Here is an 18840-nt window from a genome sequence, read left to right as displayed (position 1 = left end):
TTCCCTATCACGATAAAAATAAGCTGTTGTATTTTTAGTTAATAAATTTTTTTCTTTAAGCTGATGTTTCAGGGTTTTCACTTCTAGGAACTTTTTGGGCTCAGAATCGATTTCTTGCTTAAATGCTTGTGCCTGTAACCAGGGCACCTCCACGTGGTGACGGCGGGCAACAGGACCGTCTGGCATAGTCCCTGGGTTAACGGCTTGAATGCCGTCATGGCAGGCACAAGTAATAAGTGTTTTACGATGCAGGGACCCTTGTATTAGATAAAATAAACTATTCAGAACATCAATGGAAGGTTTGTGGTGATCTGAAAATTGCAACAATATTGCTAGGCCAACAATCAGGGTTCACAAAGTACCCCTGCTTCTTATGTTTGTGGGATAGCCGAGACCGAAAGAATCATTACATTCAAAAAGAATGGCCAACAAGAACAAATTTGAATCCTGGTTCTCACAATGTTACGCGACAATCTCTAATTGATCCTTCCAAGTACTTGCTGCCCCCACTTCATATCAAGCTTGGCCTTATGAAGCAATTTGTCAAAGCTCTGGATAAAGATGGAAACTGTTTTAAGTACTTGGGCGAAAAATTTCCAGCTATAAGTGACGCTAAATTAAAAGAAGGAATTTTTGATGGACCCCAAATTCGGACTCTATTCCAGGATGCTAATCTTGAATATGAGATGAACGAGATTGAGAGAGCAGCTTGGGGAAGTTTTAAGGAAGTATCACAGCAATTTTTAGGGAATACGAAAAGTGATAACTACGCAACTTTAGTTGACGAGTTGTTATACAACTATAATACTTTAGGTTGCTTAATGAATACAAAATTGCACTATTTACATTCTCATCTTTCACACTTTCCTGAAAATCTTGGTGATTTTAGTGAAGAGCAAGGTGAGAGATTCCATCAAGACATTAGTGTGATGGAAAAACGATATCAAGGAACGTGGGATGTAAATATGATGGCAGATCATTGTTGGACTCTGAAGAGAGATTTACCCGAAGAAGAGAGGAAACGAAAGAGAAACCCTTTATGCAGGACGTTTGAAGATAAAAGGGTGAGATATAAGCGGAGAACGAATTAAAATTCAAATCCAAAGGGTTTTGATGATATTTTCCGAAAAAATTAATTTTTTTAAGTCTTAGGACGAAATACTTTTTTTTATGCACCACAGATCGAATGATATGATTTTTTTATTTATTTTGAATAATAACTCGATTTTTATTATATTACATTTGATTTTTTCCAATTTTCGGGGTTTTTGCACATTTGTTTGATGTTTTCGAGACGTCTGAGTTATAAAAGTTGGAGATTTATATGTCGTCGATAAACCTACATGAAAATCATCATATATTTAGCTCAATACATTTTTTTTTATCACAATATTGGGAATTTTTTGTTTTTTTCGCAATTTTCATGGGTTTTTCGGGATTTACTTAGACTTTTAATGGCTGCTGGTCTGAGTACACTTCAGATAAGTATAAAGCAGATCGAAATACATGAAAATCATGCATAGTTAGAATCTAAAAAAATTTTTCAATCACCAAAACCCCCAATTTTCCCGTTTTTTTTCGGTTTTTTACAGTTTTCTCAAAATCCTAGGGTGTAGGGGCCAAACGGACCTCAAATTCGGGTTCAGCGGGTCAAATTACATGGGAATATATGTGGCGCGTCCCAAGTACAGACAACTTTTTTTTTTTTGTGTGCCGGTGTAATCAAACCTTGAATTTTTTCCATTTTAGCAACAGCTGCCTGAGCACCTAACAGAGATTCCTGGCAATGCTTCATCATATTGGTAGAGGATTCGCAAAATTGCCTCACCAGAGATAACACTTCGTCTTTATTAGTGTTACTCTCCACAATTTGTGAAGCAGTACCAGATAGCGCTTCAATTCCATTATTTTTTGCAACTATATTAGAAACGGAAAAATGTTTTGATTTAATTTTATAATTAAGATTAACTGATTCTATACATTTAATTGATGGTAAAGATTAACCTCCTTGGGATGTCTATTTTGTTTAACAGAGTACTTTCCTTGTCACATCTCTTTTTCTCGCATCTCTCTCTCTCGGCCTCATCTCCACTCTCAATCGCATCTCGTAATAATGTCTCCTCATCTTCCTGAGACACAGATTTTTGGTCATCTCCTGGTGAGACTACCCAAGGACCATCTCCTTCTTGTTTCTCAATCGACTTAATAGCGGCTCTCCACTCGTCCTCGTTCATATTGCTTTTATCTGTTAAACGAATTAATTTTTAATTAATAATATTCTTATACCAGGAGCTATGCCTTGAGCCTGGTTGACTGAACTACAAGAAATAGTAATGTAACGCAGAAATAATAATGTAATTTGTTATTATGATCCTATCTAGTCCATATTCCTGATATACATATTATAACTTGTATTTATTTTTTGAATATACAAGTTAATTATTATTCATTATTGTCAAAAATTAATTTTGAATTAGATGACCTTAAGTGAGAAAATACATATAATTGGATTAATTCTCAATATTTTGATGTACATAAAATTTATGATTTTCAACCAACCTGCTTGATAAGGTACCTCACGCGTCTCAACATGAAATTACACTCTCTCACCACTAATACTTAGTGATATTTTCTCTCCAGGATGGTTCTGTTCAAATTGAAAAACTTTTCTGTATCTTTCCAAGAATTTTTTAAATAATTCCTCGTCTCCGATTTCTGCAGATAAATATATATAGCTAATAACGGGTTTGAACCGTCCCTTGGTCACCCCTTTATTTGAATTTAATAATTGAGGGCGCCACTGGAATATTTATCACGGTTTCCAGAACCGGTCCAAGCAAGAGAGATATCACAGGGTCGAGAGAAATCATAAAATTTGACATAAATAAAAACAATTAAAATTGGCATTAATTATAAATTTATTTCAACAGTCTGACAATAATTAAATCTTAATTTAATACTCACGCACACACTCATACTTATAAAAGTTACTTATTCCTGACGATACCCTCATATGGAGCGTCTATATCGCAGTTTCTATCATAGTTGCTTATTCCTGACAGTACCTTCATAAGAAGCGTCTATACCGCAGTTTCTAACTAAATCGCGTTGTCCACAGGACCCTCACGCTCTAAGACACTAGATATGACCTTGGGTGGTCGCCCAGACACCTGCCCAAGGTTCATACCGTCTTTAGCCCTTTCGCTGTCTACAGGACCCTCACTACGGGACTAAGGAACCTGAAATCGACTAGGACAGAGGAGGATACCATAACACTAGTCGACAACCTGCTAATACTAACCTCCTCGACAGCCCGTTAACGAGGAGTATATACTAGGGTGTTTCAAAAAAAGACGAATTTTTTTTTTTCTTTTAGTGTCTAAAAATTGATAGTATACCTAAAAACAAAAATTTTGGCGCCCATGTGAGCTCTTAATATCAATAGTAAGATTTGCCTGTATCCATTTCTTTATTTTCCATTTAAATAACACGGGAAAAATTTTTTTTAATTTTTTAATTTTTATTACTTTGGAACGGTTCATCGTAACAACAATCTCAAAAATGATATTAGTAGGAAATTTTACGTTCTATAAAAAACGTCTGAAGACCAAAGTTTCTCAGATTAACGGCTTCAAAGATATCCGCGGTCAAAGATAACACTAATAAAAAATTTTAAATATTTTCCAATAAAATTACAAAAAAAAATATCACATGCTATATTTTTATTATTTTTTATGTTAAATTACTTTAATTCCGTTAACCTGAGACTGTAAACTTTTTTTTTTACTAATTAATTCAATACTTAACTCACGAAATGCACTAATATATAAATATAAACGTTAAAAATATCTTATAAATGATTTTTTGGTCTCTTTTATAACAAATTTATTTTTTTTTTACTAAATATTAAGAAATTTAATTGAACATTTAATTCTTTATAACAAAAAACTATATTTACAGCTTGTTACAACAATTTTTCAACTTGAAAATATTACAGTTTTATAAAATTACTTTTATTGCAATTAGGATATTGTTTTCTATGTTCTGTCACTACTTGCAACAAATATTGAAGCTGTTCTTCATTTTTCGTTAAGCATCGATTATACTGCTCTATCAATACCACGCCGCGTTCTGCTACATCATTCACAACTTGAAGTTTCCCGAAATACTCCAAGTTTTCTAAGAAATTCGGATTCTGAGGCCACAAAGTAACATCCTCATCAATGAACTCATACGACAAATCAAACGATTCAAATATATTAATCGATATTAATGATATTAAAGATATTAATGACTCTAAATTTTTCTTATCTATTATAAAGCGATTTGTTGTAGTTTCATTGGCTTTACAGTTTTTAAGAGCATGAACTATTCTTTTTTTTGTTCCAACTGAAACATTTGTATCAAAGAGAGATAAAACAGACAGCTCGTTGTTTAAATACCACAAGTGATCGGCTAATTTTTGTCAGCATGTCTGTGAAAGACTATTATTAAATCTTTCAAATGAAATTAATTCTTTAATCAAAGTTAAATCATTATTAGGTGCTGTTATAGCACACGACGCAGTGAACCAAGCTTTTAAATAGAATATTATGATAAATAAACAAAGTTCTCGTAATCCATTTATTTCCGATTTAGTAAGATGAAATTCATTTCTGAATAAAAAAATTTTTAAACTATATATTGCTTTAGCCATCCACCTTGCATGATGGACCGGTCCAGGATGCTTAAATGTAATATTTGTGGTAGTAGTACCCAAAAATATTAATGATAATTCCAGAAGTTCACGGTAATCGTCTCGACAATGATCCATCTACAAAAAAAGTTATAAGTCAAAATGAAATTGATTATATCGCAATTTCAAAGTTGAGAAGACTAATTATTATTAACTGATGTGAGGTAAAAGTTGTAAAATATTTTACAAACGCAATTTTAATCGTTAAAGATGATTGAAAGTATAACAGTCATGTGAAACTGATTTTCAATATTTTTAATCACGACGGCAAGTTAATTAATCAGAATAAAATTGATAATTGAGGAGCTTATTTTCAAAAGGGTATCTTTTGATTTTTGATTAATCGAGACAAAAAACTAGTTATCTTCAATTATAAATATTTGTATTGAACTTTTTTTAATTTAGCTATAAAGTGCAATCGGTTATGAAGCTGCAATTCGATTTTCATTTATAAATGTTCATAATTCTCAAAGTAATTAGTATTTAAAAGTTCAGAAAACTGGTATTTTAAAATATGAAAAGATACCCTTTTGAAAATCAGCTCCTCAATTATACTGAACTTTATACATTTTTCTTTTCCACTTTGACGTCAGTTAATAATTCTTCAGCTCTGGATTAAAAAATTTTACTTCTATTTGATTATTAACGAATTTCAAAATCTCATCTTTGATTGGTGTTATTACTTCCAAAACTTTTTTGTCACAAATACCAGCCGTAAAGTTTGATTGGTCAATTTCATCCCACTTCTTTTTAAATCTCTGATAAATTGGAACGTTTGGGCCAGACGAAGCAGGCCAGTATACTTCAAATGCACTTCGAAGAACAATTTCAAAAATATGGTGTCGGCATGGCAAGTACAACAGTTTTCTACTAAGAGCCTTTTCTACTAATACACACGCACCATTTCTGATTCCTGAAAAAATAAAATCAGAATTGCTAGTGAAGTATGGATTTTTTAGAGTAGTACGGAGAAATCTTTTCAATTTGAAAAAAAAAAAATAACTCATAACTTGGAAATTAATGGTTAATACTAAAAATCTGATTTGATTTAGCATTTAAACATTACGGTAATCAACCATGTTATATTTTTTTTATTAATAAATTATTTACCCGTATTTGACGCCGTAGTATCAGAACACAATGCTTTGATGTTGTCAGTATTAATATCCCATTGTTTTACTGTTTTAATAATAGCCGAAGCTTGGTTTTGTCCAGTCCCAGATTCTAGTTTAGGAACTAAAATAATCGGAAGCCGGTCAACTTGTTCTGTACCTGTAATATCTGATAACAGTTTTCCATCAAAATGTAGTACATAATTGTCAGTTTCCAGATTAGTCTTCAGATTTAACGCCGCTTCTTTCCGGAATTTTTCCCTTGCTCGGTGAATAGTCACATGACTAAAGTTTACGCTTGCACAATCAATGTTCAAGCTAGATAATAAAGCAGCAATAATGTAAGTCGCCATCCTACTAGTCACGTTAGCTCTATCCAAAGCCGCAGCAAGTTCTGGTGTCATTATATCAATTTTTGGAACTTGTTGTTTTGGCATTTCATCTTCATAATCAGAGATTATACGAGAAGTATTACTTTCCAAAGGTTTCTGGGATAATTGAGATGGATGACTTGATATTTTATGATTAGCAACATCATCAGTCTCAACTGCACAATAAACTTGACATTGTCGTTATCAAACTCTCCGACATTATTATTACTATCATTACCATTATTATTATAGTTTTTATCATTGCTATCAATGTTCTCTTCACTATTATTATCACTATTATTGTTATTATTATCATAATTGCTGATATCAACATCCATGTCTTCGACATCTTCTAAAATTGGTTGAGAATTATATGAAATAAAACCACGTCGACTGGAAGATTTTTGTCCCAAATAAAATAATCTTTTTTCTTTGTCCAGTATATTTAAAACATCCGCATGAGCTACATCAAATAGTTTATTTAATTCATCCTGAAAAACGGATTCCTTTTTTTTTTGAGACTTTGACTTTTTCATTTTACGGTTTTTTTGTAAATTCTTCCATCGATTGTGATTTGAGATTAGTTTCAAAAAAGCAGATCTTTTCTCTCTTGTCGGGATTTGTGCCGCACACCAAATTTCAAAAACTTTGTTGATAGTGATTGATATACTTTCTTTAACTGAAAAATTTTTCGTATCAAGATAATAAAATAAAAGCGACATAACCTCTTTCAGAGAGGGTAATTTTTTTCCAACTAATTCACTTAACACATCACCAATCAAGTACACTGTTTTCACCATTATGGTCACAAAATTTATAACTAATACATTTCAACTAAATAAATTAATAATATAACGGATTGAAAAAACAGTCAGTATCAATGAACAAAGACAATGACGAGAAGATATAGTAAAGCGTTGAGAGCAAAGTAACTAAATGAAGTTAGTACCGAACAACCAGGCTTACCAACACAGAGCGTATTAGCTACAACACTCAAATTCAATGAGTATAATACTCTGTACCGACAGAGCTAAATAAAGCTCTGTTGATATTTTTCAAATAAAAAACATTTGATCAAGTTTTATAGTAGATTTAAATGATTTAACGTATTTACAGAATTTTTATATTATTTTGAATAATATGCAATGATGAGTGTTTGGTGAGTTTGTGTAATAAGGAACTTTACATTTTCCTCTTACAAAAATTTATAAATTTTATAAAATATAAAATAAATTTGTTATAAGAAAGACCAAAAAATCATTTATGTGACATTTTTAACGTTTATATATATATATTAGTGCATTTCGTGAGTTAAGTATTGAATTAATTAGAAAAAAAAAAAGTTTACAGTCTCAGGTTAACGGAATTAAAGTAATTTAACATAAAAAATAATAAAAATATAGCATGTGATATTTTTTTTTGTAATTTTATTGGAAAATATTTAAAATTTTTTATTAGTGTTATCTTTGACCGCGGATATCTTTGAAGCCGTTAATCTGAGAAACTTTGGTCTTCAGACGTTTTTTATAGAACGTAAAATTTCCTACTAATATCATTTTTGAGATTGTTGTTACGATGAACCGTTCCAAAGTAATAAAAATTAAAAAATTAAAAAAAATTTTTCCCGTGTTATTTAAATGGAAAATAAAGAAATGGATACAGGCAAATCTTACTATTGATATTAAGAGCTCACATGGGCGCCAAAATTTTTGTTTTTAGGTATACTATCAATTTTTAGACACCAAAAGAAAAAAAAAATTCATCTTTTTTTGAAACACCCTAGTATATACAGTAATATATTTTCCACATACACACACACAATTCTCAATAAAACAATTTCCAATTACATACTTGACTCTAATTTATAATTATTTTAAAATCCAAGATACTTTTTACAACATAACTTCCTGGGAATCAAATCTCCCGGTCCCTAACTTGACTTCGATAATTAATTTTATTAAATTCTGGTTTCCTAATTATTAGTATCACAGCAGCGTTTTATTCAACCAAAATTTTAGATTAATTAAAATGTACTCGAATTCAAACTGCCTGAATAATCGGCTTATGTCTATTTTGAATTCCAGTCAAGATTTGAGACTTAGTCTTCAACTTGGTAAAAATCTCCCAAGGCTAAATTTTATATTAATTATTTTTGAAATCATCGTACTGGAATTTGACAAATTTATTTATCGAAGTTTATTGAACAAATTTTCTTTTATTGATAATTTTAGTCTTGTGAATTTTGTTTTATAAATTAATTTACTACTTAACAATTTTAATATTCTAATTTAAGGAATTGTGTCTATTGTAATTTTATTTAAAATTTTTTTTATAGTTTTCCAAAAGCAAATTTTAATTATCAGTTTTCATTTTAAATTTTAATTTATTTTACTTGTTGATTTTATTGGTCAATTTTAATCTAACTTGGACAATTTTCTAATTTTAGTTTCCTTTAGTTTTATTTTAATTTCTAATTTGTAATAAATTTAATCAACAAAATATCGCTTATATAAATGACGCAGTTTGACTTAAATTTGTCAATATCAAATTTTCGGATTTATACATTTTAATTTTAAATTAATTGACCAATTTTATAGAAATATCAATTCTAAATTTAACCTCTTTTATTTTTAATTTTGAAATTTTCTAACTTATTGAATTTTCTATTTATTCAAATTTTATTTTAATTGATTTTAACCTCGACTTATAATTTAGATATTTCAATTAAATTCGAATAATTAATTAATTAATCAAGTTGGGTGATTGGAAGGCTGAACCTGGCCTGTGCCTAGAGTTTCCGGGGACGACGCAATAATTTACCGAGGTCAAACTTTTGTACGTGAGAATTTTTTGACGACTTCTTTTCTTTATTCGGGTCTCTTGTCGTTCTCGTGGACTTCTAATAGAGGCAACTTTGTCAGCCAAATCTCACGACTTCCTCGGTACTCGGGTTCACTTGCATCGCAACTAGGGATATTTAGCAATAATTTATCTGGAATTTCAGGAAAGTTAGAGTGGTTGTTACTTGATAATTAGGCTGGCTAAATGCCTAACAGTAATTATCAAGTTTATATATTCAAATAATCGCTCTGAAGGTTCCACAGGAATCTCAGAGGAATATTAATATTTACCTGGTATTTCCAAAATCTCGTGCTGATTTCTCGGGCTCCGGCTTAACAATAACGTTTTTCCGTGCGGCAACTTCACTTGTCCCTCGTGTGGGATTATCCCCACCCGCGGAATGCTTATTTCCTAAGCCCCGGAACTTATGTAAATTTTATTTCTACTGCGCGAGCATCCTAGACCACAGCGCCCTGTCGATAACTAACCACGGCTAGGGTGATGACCTTCAACGGGTAATGAAGGAGCCCCGTGACAGGTATAAATTTCTATTTAAACCAATTTTAATCTTCATAAACGTATGAAGTCACTCTCAATATTTTTCTCAAAGTAAACATTGAGTAACAAAGGCACATCTCAGTCTTTTCAAAATATCCAACAACCCAACGATTGTTCGATGCTCTTACCATGTGCGCTTGGCCCCAGTGTAACGTTTCAGGTTACATAGTTCTCATAAGTAATTAAACTTGGTTTCAACACTTCTATATACAACATGTAACATGAACATTTCAACAGGCAAGGAATATTACAATATTCCTTCCTAGTTAACAAATAAAAATTCTGCCAAATTTATTAATTTAAAATTTTAAAATTACATACGTATTTTTCGCATCTCAAAAATTCATGCTCATCTCTTAAATATTCTGACACATCTCAAATATAAAAAAAAATTTTCTTTCATATTACTTACGTTGACCGTTGTCATGGTCAAACTTTCCAACAGAAGACGTTTCTTCTGACATTTCTGCAACTTTTCAAAACTTGAATTGTTCAAAACTTCAAATCTTGATTATTCACTTCAGTTCACTTAAACAGTTCACCTCACGCTAGTCACTTATGTTCTCGAGAACTTCAAAGTTTCTTATAAACCGTAAGGGTAATAATTAATTATTGCTTAAAATTTTAAGTTTTAATTTATTCATTTTGCGCAGTGGACACGTGTAAGGCTCATAACCTGTTAGAATTAGGTAGGGTCTTTTTAAATAAACAATACCAATTAATAGTTAAGAGTATTTATTAATATGTGCATCCGCACGTTACCAAAACTCAATCGGAAGTAAGTGGTGGTACAGTTCTCAAATCTCAACTTAAGCAGGGATAATGACATCACATGACCTCCCCACTACTCATGGGGTAAGACGGTTAGGCGTTACTTCCAACAATTTTACTTTTGTCGATTTTATTTTCGCCAAATTTTATTATAAAATTTTACTTAATTACTTTAATTAATTTCCTTAAAATTAATTTAGCTTCATTTTATTAATTGTTTTTTTCGAATTGCATTTTGCCGAATTTTGTAATTTTAGTTTATTTACTTTAATTGTTTTAATTTTGTCCAAATTATTTAGTCAGAGTTAACTAATTGATTTATTCAATTTTAATCTCCGAATTAAGAAATTGACAATTGATTTTATTTCATTTAATTTTAACTTAATTATTTTATTTGTCTCTGAATAACTGAGTTTATTTTATTTTTGCCGTTACTTTATTTTACTTTTGTGTTGTTTGAAACTTGGAATTTATTTTATTTTAATTTTGTGGATTACATTTCACTTTACAACGCCTTGAGATTTTTAGTCTCGACCTTGTATGTCCTTTACTCAGCGTTTTAGCTCGAGACAAGATGGCGGACCCTCTCCCAACTTTTGTTGAATTTTTGTTCAAGTGAAATTTACAACTGAATTATTTTCTACTTTTATCTAAATGATTTTAACAATTAATTTTAAAATTATTTTATGATTCTAATTTTATTTTTGTTTTACTTCACACAATCAAAATTTATTCCAAATTATTTATGTTGATTTCAACTAATTTTTACTTCTGATGATTTTTACTAAAATATTTTACTGAACTATTTTAATGATTTTAATTGACACAAAATTAACTGATTTTACTTAAACTCAATTACCAGAGATCAATTTTTCACGTGACACCGAAATCATGAATTAACAAACTGAAATGATTCCTAGTAAAATTAATCCAAACTCTGCCTACGTGTTTAATTAATAACCCGAAATAATTCTTGGTATTATTAATTTATAATTTTAGTATTTTATTTCTGACTTGTTCTTAAATTTATTGTCAATTTCATTCGGACTTTTATTCTGATTAGTTTACCAAATTTCGTTCTTAAACATTTTGTTAATTATTCTTGATATTCAGTTAAATTAATTCTTCAACTTGGTTAAATTAATACTTCAATTTTAGTTCAACTAACGAGTACTTAAATATTGACGTAACCAATTACTTAAATTTTGGTAAGATTAATTAATTAAATTTTTATTAAAACTAATGATTGTGACCGAACGCGAAATGGCGATAACCTTCAGCCGACATAAGGCCTGGCTGATGCCGCTTCACCGAGAATCTATTTAGACGTATTTATTGTACCTAGAGTTTCCTTGGGTTTTTTGTTCCAAAAATCCTTTGACGCTATTACTCCCGGATTTCTCGTCTTTCCTTGGTTGTCCTCGATGAGGTGTTATTGGCGGTACGGTCCTGGAACACCAAATAGGCATTAGAATATTTCTTAGATTAATTAAACTTAAGCGAGCTGGCATTGGGCCTAGCACGCATTAAATGTAACTAAGATTCATCGCCTCGTTCCACAAAAAGCGATAGAATAAAAATAATTTTATTACCTGAGTTAGATCTTTGCGAGATTGATTCTTCGATCGTCCAAACACAATAAAACTTACCAAAATTTGTTGATTCGTTTCTTCTTGGCTTTGTCATCCCCACTCTCTCTCTCTCTCTCTCTCTCTCTCTCTCTCTCTCTCTCTCTCTCTCTCTCTCTCTCTCTCTCTCTCTCTCTCGGCGCCGGCGCTACCCTCTCGGGGACTTACTCACTAGCTTAAGACTATTGGCGCGAGTACTTCGGAGCACAGCGCCCTGGGGAATTGGTCGATAATTCTAGCTCAGATCGAAGACCTTCTCCGGATAAAGAAGGTCCCGTGTACTCCGTTTCATAGTATATTACACTCCGAGGGAAGTAAAGTAAGAAATGTCTCAGATCACATGTAATTGTTGGCCGAGGCGAAGCCGAGATTTATTAAGATGTAGAACTTATTTCTTTACGGATTTATTAACTTTCCTGGCAGAACTTTTGCAATAATTTGAAATAATTTTTAATTTTCTACACAGAAAAAAAAATTAACTTGATTCACGAGAAAAATTCTTGAACCAAGAATATAATTTTGAAGAGGGTAATTGTCTTGAATCAAGAACAAAAATTCTTGAATTAAGTAAAATTTCATTAAATCAAGAAACATTTCGTTAAATCAAGAATTTTTCTACTCAAATCAAGAATATTGAGCTTTTCAATAATTTACACTCGATTCAAGAACTATTTTTTTTCTGTGTATCTTTTGGATTTTAAGCAGACGTAAAAACAAATGACAAACGCAACTCGTGTTGCTTTTATTTGTTATTTCGATCACATTCATTGTTTTATTTCAATAATGGTGCCTCCGCATAAATGTTGTAATCCTTTTCAAAAAAAAACCACGATTGCGTAAGAAATGGTTTACACTTCTTGTCTGAAAAATGTGATAAAAAGTTTAGTGGTCTACATGATTCATTCAATTGTCTATCGTGTAAAAGACGATTGTATGAAATGAACGATTCGATTCAATTTAAAGATGTAAATAAACCAGAGCAAGATGCAAAAAATTTTAATTTGCATAGTGATGAAGATGAAGCAGGATTAAAATTATCAGATGTTTCAAAGACAGATAAAAAATATCAAAACTATGAGTATAAGTATGTTGATGATATGACTAGAAGATCAAAACTAGCAGCTGCGGTTCATAAAGCTATCATTGTCAATCCTGCAAAAAAGATTAAATTGAATATATCCGATGCTGACAGTAAAATTCTAAAAAAATCTTTTAATAGTAACAATTCAAGTATTCTTACAGATAAAGGTTGTGAACTATTTCCACCCATTATTAGTTCTCTTCACATTTATAATACGTTGGGTACGTTCAACATACGTTTTTAACGTCCATTACGTTCAAATGACGATTTTAACGTTCAGTACGTTGAATCTACGATTCAAACTTTTACTCGGGATTTACCCGACTAATTTATGTAAATAAATGTCTTTCAATATCTATTTGCTGTCATCGGTCTCATGTCGCTGTTTGCAAAAATGTAATAAAAGATACATTTTAGGACCTTATTGCCTTCTAACAACGTGATTTTTTAACTTCACGCTAAGAAAGTTTTCGATAATCGGAAAGTTATTGGTTTTACCCCGTTTGCCGAAAATCGAGTTTTCATCAGATCTCAACCTTTTGAGGTCCTAGAAAGCTTCCCTAAATGTTTTCGCGATGATGTTCGTATATCTGTACGCGCGCGCGCGCGCGTGTGTGTGTGTGTGTGTGTGTGTGTGTGTGTGTGTCCCTATTACAACTTTTGAACGGCTTGACCAATTTCATTGCGGTTGATGCTATTCGAATGGGCTTGACTGAACAGATTTTTAATACAATTTAGACTGATTCGGACCAGTAGATTTTAAGAAATCTGAAAAAAACTACAAAAAAATTTTTTCGAATGTGGTTTTTTCGGAATAATTTTTAAACGGTCTTACCGATCAATTTTGAAATCTAATTGAAAAACCACGTCGATCGCCGTCAAGCCGGTCAGAATCCTTTTATTTGTTCGTGAGTCATTGCTGAGGAAAAGAATCGAAAAAAGTGTTTTTTTCAAATTACACCGAAATTGCCGATCTGATCAATTCGGGTATATCATAATTGTATAATGTAGAAGTTCAGTCAAGCCCTTTTGAATAGTACCAACTGCAATTAAATCGGTCAAGCGATTAAACCGGTTCAAAAGTTATGAGAGGTATACATACATCCACACACACAGAAACACATATACACAGACAAACATACAGCTACACACAGACACACAGACAAACTCCTATTATTTTCGAATTTGAAAAATGCTAACCGTAAGATGGCCGGTGTGGCTTAATGTATGTAGAATAAACGAAAGTAAAATTTAGTATAGACCGGATAGCTCAAATGGTAGAGTAGCCGACATGTCATCGGAAGGTTCTGGGTTTGAATCCCAGTCCGAGCTATTTGAATTTTTTCTCGCATATTCTATACACTCACATTAAGAAGTTCCTCTCCCTAATCCTTTCTCAAACCTTTCCCACCAAAATATTCTGTTACGTGAATGTTGGAACGCTTCACGTAATAATTATCCGTAACTCCTATTCTTTCCCGCTTCACAGCATTATTTTCGAATTTGAAAAAAATGTGGAACGCTTCACGATTTTGCGTGTCATCCTTTCTCAGAAAGTAATAATTAAAAAATAAAAAACCCAGAAAATCAAAGAAATCAAACACACACACACACACATATGCATACAGACATAGTGACACGCTCGTGGGGATAGCCAGGAAAGCTTCTTAGGACCTCGAAACGTCGAGATTCGATAGATACTCGATGTTCGAAAAACGGGGTAAAACCAATGACTTCCCGATTCTTAAAAATTTTCAATTTTGTAAGTGGAAAGTTCATAAAAATCAAAACAATCCAATCCATGCAAAATGTATATCTATATATTTGTCAAGTTCAATCGTTTGTAATCGCTTTAAGCCATTTCGAATCGTTATAAGTATTTTTTTTTTCAGAGTTATGTAAATCCCTTTTTCGACATTTTTTTTTATTCGTAGCAGATTTTTGCGATTTAATTAAAACTGTTTTTCCTTTCTGATAATTTACACATAGTGTGATATGTCTTTATAAAGCTACAGTAAGGTTGATATATTCAGGTATGTCCTGATCCGGCTAATTACCATATCAGGCTACCTATGACCTCACATGAAAGGTTCATATTAAGATATATATCACATCGAAAATTTCGAGCTTAGAAAATAAAATGTTTTTATAACTTACAATACTATCTCATAACATATGATAATAATCATACGTATTGTTTGATTTACACGAAATAGCGGATACAAAACCTGCGAAGCCAGCTATTAAATCGTCAACTCTACCTCGAATGTCATCTCAAGGTAAAAATATTGATTATTATTCCTATTAGTACATCTATTAGTAAACCTAAGGCAGAACGGCAAATGTTTTTGGAGCCCTTAAAATCTGCTCTAAGGAAGTTTAGGCTAAAAATATAATTTTAAATTACTCAGACAATGATGATACATATATCAAATTTACAATTTTCTTGATTTCCAAACCGCAATAACTTTTGAATGAATCAACCAATTTTCACGCGGTTAGCGGCATTCAACGCAGTTTTTCAAATTCTACGATAAATTTTCAAACAAAAATTGATTAGACCGGAAATTTCGGTGTAATCCGAAAAAAAAAAATTTCTGTCGATTTTTTTCGTCAACGATAACTCACGAACGAATCAACCGATTTTGACCGGCTTGGTAGCGATCGACGTGGTTTTTAGATGTTAAGAGCTAATTTGTTTCTGGAATTGATTGGTGGAGCCGTTTAAAAGTTATTAAAAAAAACCACATTTAAAAAAATTTTTTTTCGTAGTTTATTTGAGATTTCCGAATATCTACCGGTCTGAATAGGTCCAAACCATATTCAAAATCTAAGTTCAGTTAAAATCTTTCGATTGGCGTCAACCGAGATAGAATCGGTCAAGCCGTTCAAAAGTTATGAGAGGTTTACACACACATACACACACACACCATACAACACACAACACACAACACACAACACACAACACACAATACACAACACACAACACACAACACACAATACACAATACACAACACACAACACACAACACACAATACACAACACACAACACACACACATATAGTGACACTCTTGCAGGAATAGTCAGGGAAGTTTTCTAGGACCTCAAAACGTCGAGATCTGATGAAAACTCGATTTTGGCAAAACGGGGTAAAAACAATAAATTCCCGATTTTCCCGAAGTTAAAAAGTCACATTTCAGTGTACCGACCAATGATTGTGACTAAATTTTAAACAGTTACTATTGAGTAGCGCTAAGTATTTCTCTGCTGGCAGTTTATTATGAAGCGGACTTAATGTTAATAAAATAACAACTACACCATACATAAATATCAATGAAAAGGTAATTAATATGAAATTAAGTTTTTTTGCCCTTGTGAAACTTCATAAAATTTATTGGCTACGCCTCGGACATTAAAGTTACGTCCGTTTCGAACCTTCCCGCCACAAACCTTAAACTCATATTGAAATATTATCGCTGTCAGAAAACCGCCACCTCACGGCCTTATGACATAAATATCTATTTAAGCCCGTAGACCTTTTTTTAGACGAGAGAAAATTTAGAAAAAATTTTTTTCTATTGTTTTCTAAGGATTTTTTCAGACTATAATGATGAAAATTTTTTATGTTCATATTTGAAAACTAGACACTTTAGCTAGTTTGAGCTACAATTTTTTTTTTTTGCTGGATGACCACATTCCTCGGAGTTACAGCTCGTTAAAAATACATAATTGAATTTTAAAGTTTTAATTTCATTTGTTTTACTTATTCAAAAAATTTATAAGTTAGCTTCATTTTATTGAATGTCAATATGTCCAGAATGTTCGGTAGCACAACCTCTTCTGTCTTGTTACCGGTCGCCACTCACTTGTACTCGCTCCGGCCAATTGCCCCTCTCCTAACTACCTAAAATGCCCGAGATCATCGCGCTCTGGTGTCGCATCAATAATTTATCGAACTCACAACAGTTCGTGATCGTTACCAGGGGTAACAATGTGTCCTGTTATAAATTATAATATAATATCTAAAACATATACTATCACACATATTTAATAGATTTATTTCCAGGTGGTGGATAGAAGTTTACGACTATTTTTTTTTGTGGTACACAACTTTTTGGAAAAGCTGTTGTCTTAAAATATTAAGATTAACAATTATATGTAATTAATTTTACATGCAGGTAAGTAGGTAAAATAATAAATTACACAATTGTATATCACCTAAATTTTTTGTTTCATTAAATGAAATACTTTATTATTTTGATTCAAATTATTGATTCATTTATGACAATCATCTATTAAAAGCAAAAATGATGAGTTACCAAACTTGTTTCCACAAATTTGGTCTTTTGCAAATATAGTCACCTACTTTAATAACCGGAGAGATAGATTCTAAATCCGATAATTTGATACGTTGATAATCGTTTATTTGTTTAACAGGAATGATCTGTTTTATTTTGGCTTTTGTTTTAAAATGGAAGAAAATTTTTCCGTGCTCAACTTTCAAAGTTTGTAAAATTATATAATATTCATTTTGTATTTCAAAAAAAAATATTTAATTAGCCCATGTCACAGTTAATTTTAGCTCGCGATAAAAATTTGTAGATTTTAGATCTATCCCGCCTGAAATCAATAATGATTTTTCTAATTCATTTAATTGAAGTAATTGTGTTTGCACACATTTACCTAGAAGTTCATAGTTTATAGATAAATTTGTTTCGAGTATGTTGTTGTTTTGTGACGCTACACGATTTTTTAAAATACAATGAAACACTAAATTTTTATTCATCTCAAGAATTTAATTATCTAGGCCACTTAACCTCGCGGATAAAGAATAATCACCTAGACTTCTTAAAAATTGGGATTCGCTGCCTTGGGATATTCCGCTCCCGTGAACTAATTATTGTCTTTATTTCAGTTCTGTGCCTTTGGCTTGACCTGTCGGAGATTACCTACCTCATCTTTCGTGCATACCTACCCAAAGTTTTCAAATTTAGGCCTCAATCGAGGCTCAAAGAGGGGAAATTTCCCCCTTTTGCGGCTACGGTTGCCATGGTGCCGGGTAGCACGTACTCCCAAGGTCCGTGAGTCATCTGTACGCTATTGTTTATTGAGTAGTGTGTATGTACCCAAACGTTGTTGTAACGTTCGAAGATTTATAAAATCTTATTTAATAGTTTTTGGTTTCTATAAATAAATTATTAATTATTCATAATTCATAAATTTAATTATTATCAAGAAAGAATTACCCGTACTGTAAACCAGAAATAATGGTAAGATGTCAATGCTTTGTGTTTTAGTTTTGTTTTAGGTTACCTTTGCGGGTCGTCAACCGCAGCAGTGGTTATCACGGCTCGCGACACGCAGCCGCAGATGTAACGGCTCGGTACTTCGGTACGCGGCCATGTCCTGAGTCTGGTGCGTATGTGCAGTTCGGGGTGAACTGGCAACAGACGTAAAGGCTCGAGGAGAAGCAACGACTCGCTCTGCGAAGGCTCAATTGTTTAGGTTGAGGCGCAGCCGTCTATTAAAACTTCGCTAAGCAGCCTTTTCGGCTCTAAGAATGTCTCCGCAGCCTTCAGGCTCGGAGCATTGCTGATGCCAGCGGTGAATCCTGGTAAAGCATCCTAAAAAGGAGCGATTCTGTATGAAGCACAGTTTCATTGTGTTCAATGACACAAACTCCTAGTTCACCCGCTTGCAGACATTCTATCTCGAGCGGTTTAAGTTGAAGCTCTCTTCTGA

General features: G+C 32.2%; 2 protein-coding genes across 7 annotated transcripts in view; one reads left to right on the top strand and one right to left on the bottom strand.

Moving 5' to 3' along the window:
• The window catches only part of LOC141534860 (coiled-coil domain-containing protein AGAP005037), a 651729-nt gene that overhangs the window by 344286 nt on the left and 288603 nt on the right, over window positions 1-18840 (top strand). For all 6 annotated transcript variants that reach the window (XM_074254459.1, XM_074254463.1, XM_074254462.1 and 3 more), the window contains one exon: window positions 15314-15376. In XM_074254459.1, the coding sequence (XP_074110560.1) occupies window positions 15314-15376 (63 nt within the window). The remainder of the gene's footprint in view (window positions 1-15313; window positions 15377-18840) is intronic.
• On the bottom strand, window positions 1237-6413 carry LOC141535152 (uncharacterized). The gene is made up of 7 exons (XM_074254976.1): window positions 5846-6413; window positions 5365-5648; window positions 4486-4813; window positions 4012-4389; window positions 2039-2245; window positions 1729-1917; window positions 1237-1298 (listed from the first exon to the last, which is right to left on the bottom strand). Exons 1-7 carry the CDS (start codon window positions 6282-6284, stop codon window positions 1237-1239), a joined length of 1887 nt encoding a protein of 628 aa, XP_074111077.1. The 5' UTR covers window positions 6285-6413.

This window comes from Cotesia typhae, unplaced genomic scaffold (genome assembly GCF_013202065.1).
Source record: "Cotesia typhae breed Kobodo isofemale line unplaced genomic scaffold, CoteBio_Ctyphae scaffold_13, whole genome shotgun sequence".
Classification (NCBI taxonomy): domain Eukaryota; kingdom Metazoa; phylum Arthropoda; class Insecta; order Hymenoptera; family Braconidae; genus Cotesia; species Cotesia typhae.
This window is presented reverse-complemented; position numbering and strand designations above follow the sequence as displayed.

Bases quoted from the DNA above. Each gene is read 5' to 3' on its own strand.
- LOC141535152 (XM_074254976.1), bottom strand. From the start codon at position 6,284: ATGCCAAAACAACAAGTTCCAAAAATTGATATAATGACACCAGAACTT. The intron at 5,649-5,845 runs GTAAATAATTTA...TTATTTTTTCAG, and splicing joins TACTACGGCGTCAAATACGG to GAATCAGAAATGGTGCGTGT. The intron at 4,814-5,364 runs GTAAAATTTTTT...CTTTTTTTGTAG, and splicing joins TCGTTAATAATCAAATAGAA to ATGGATCATTGTCGAGACGA.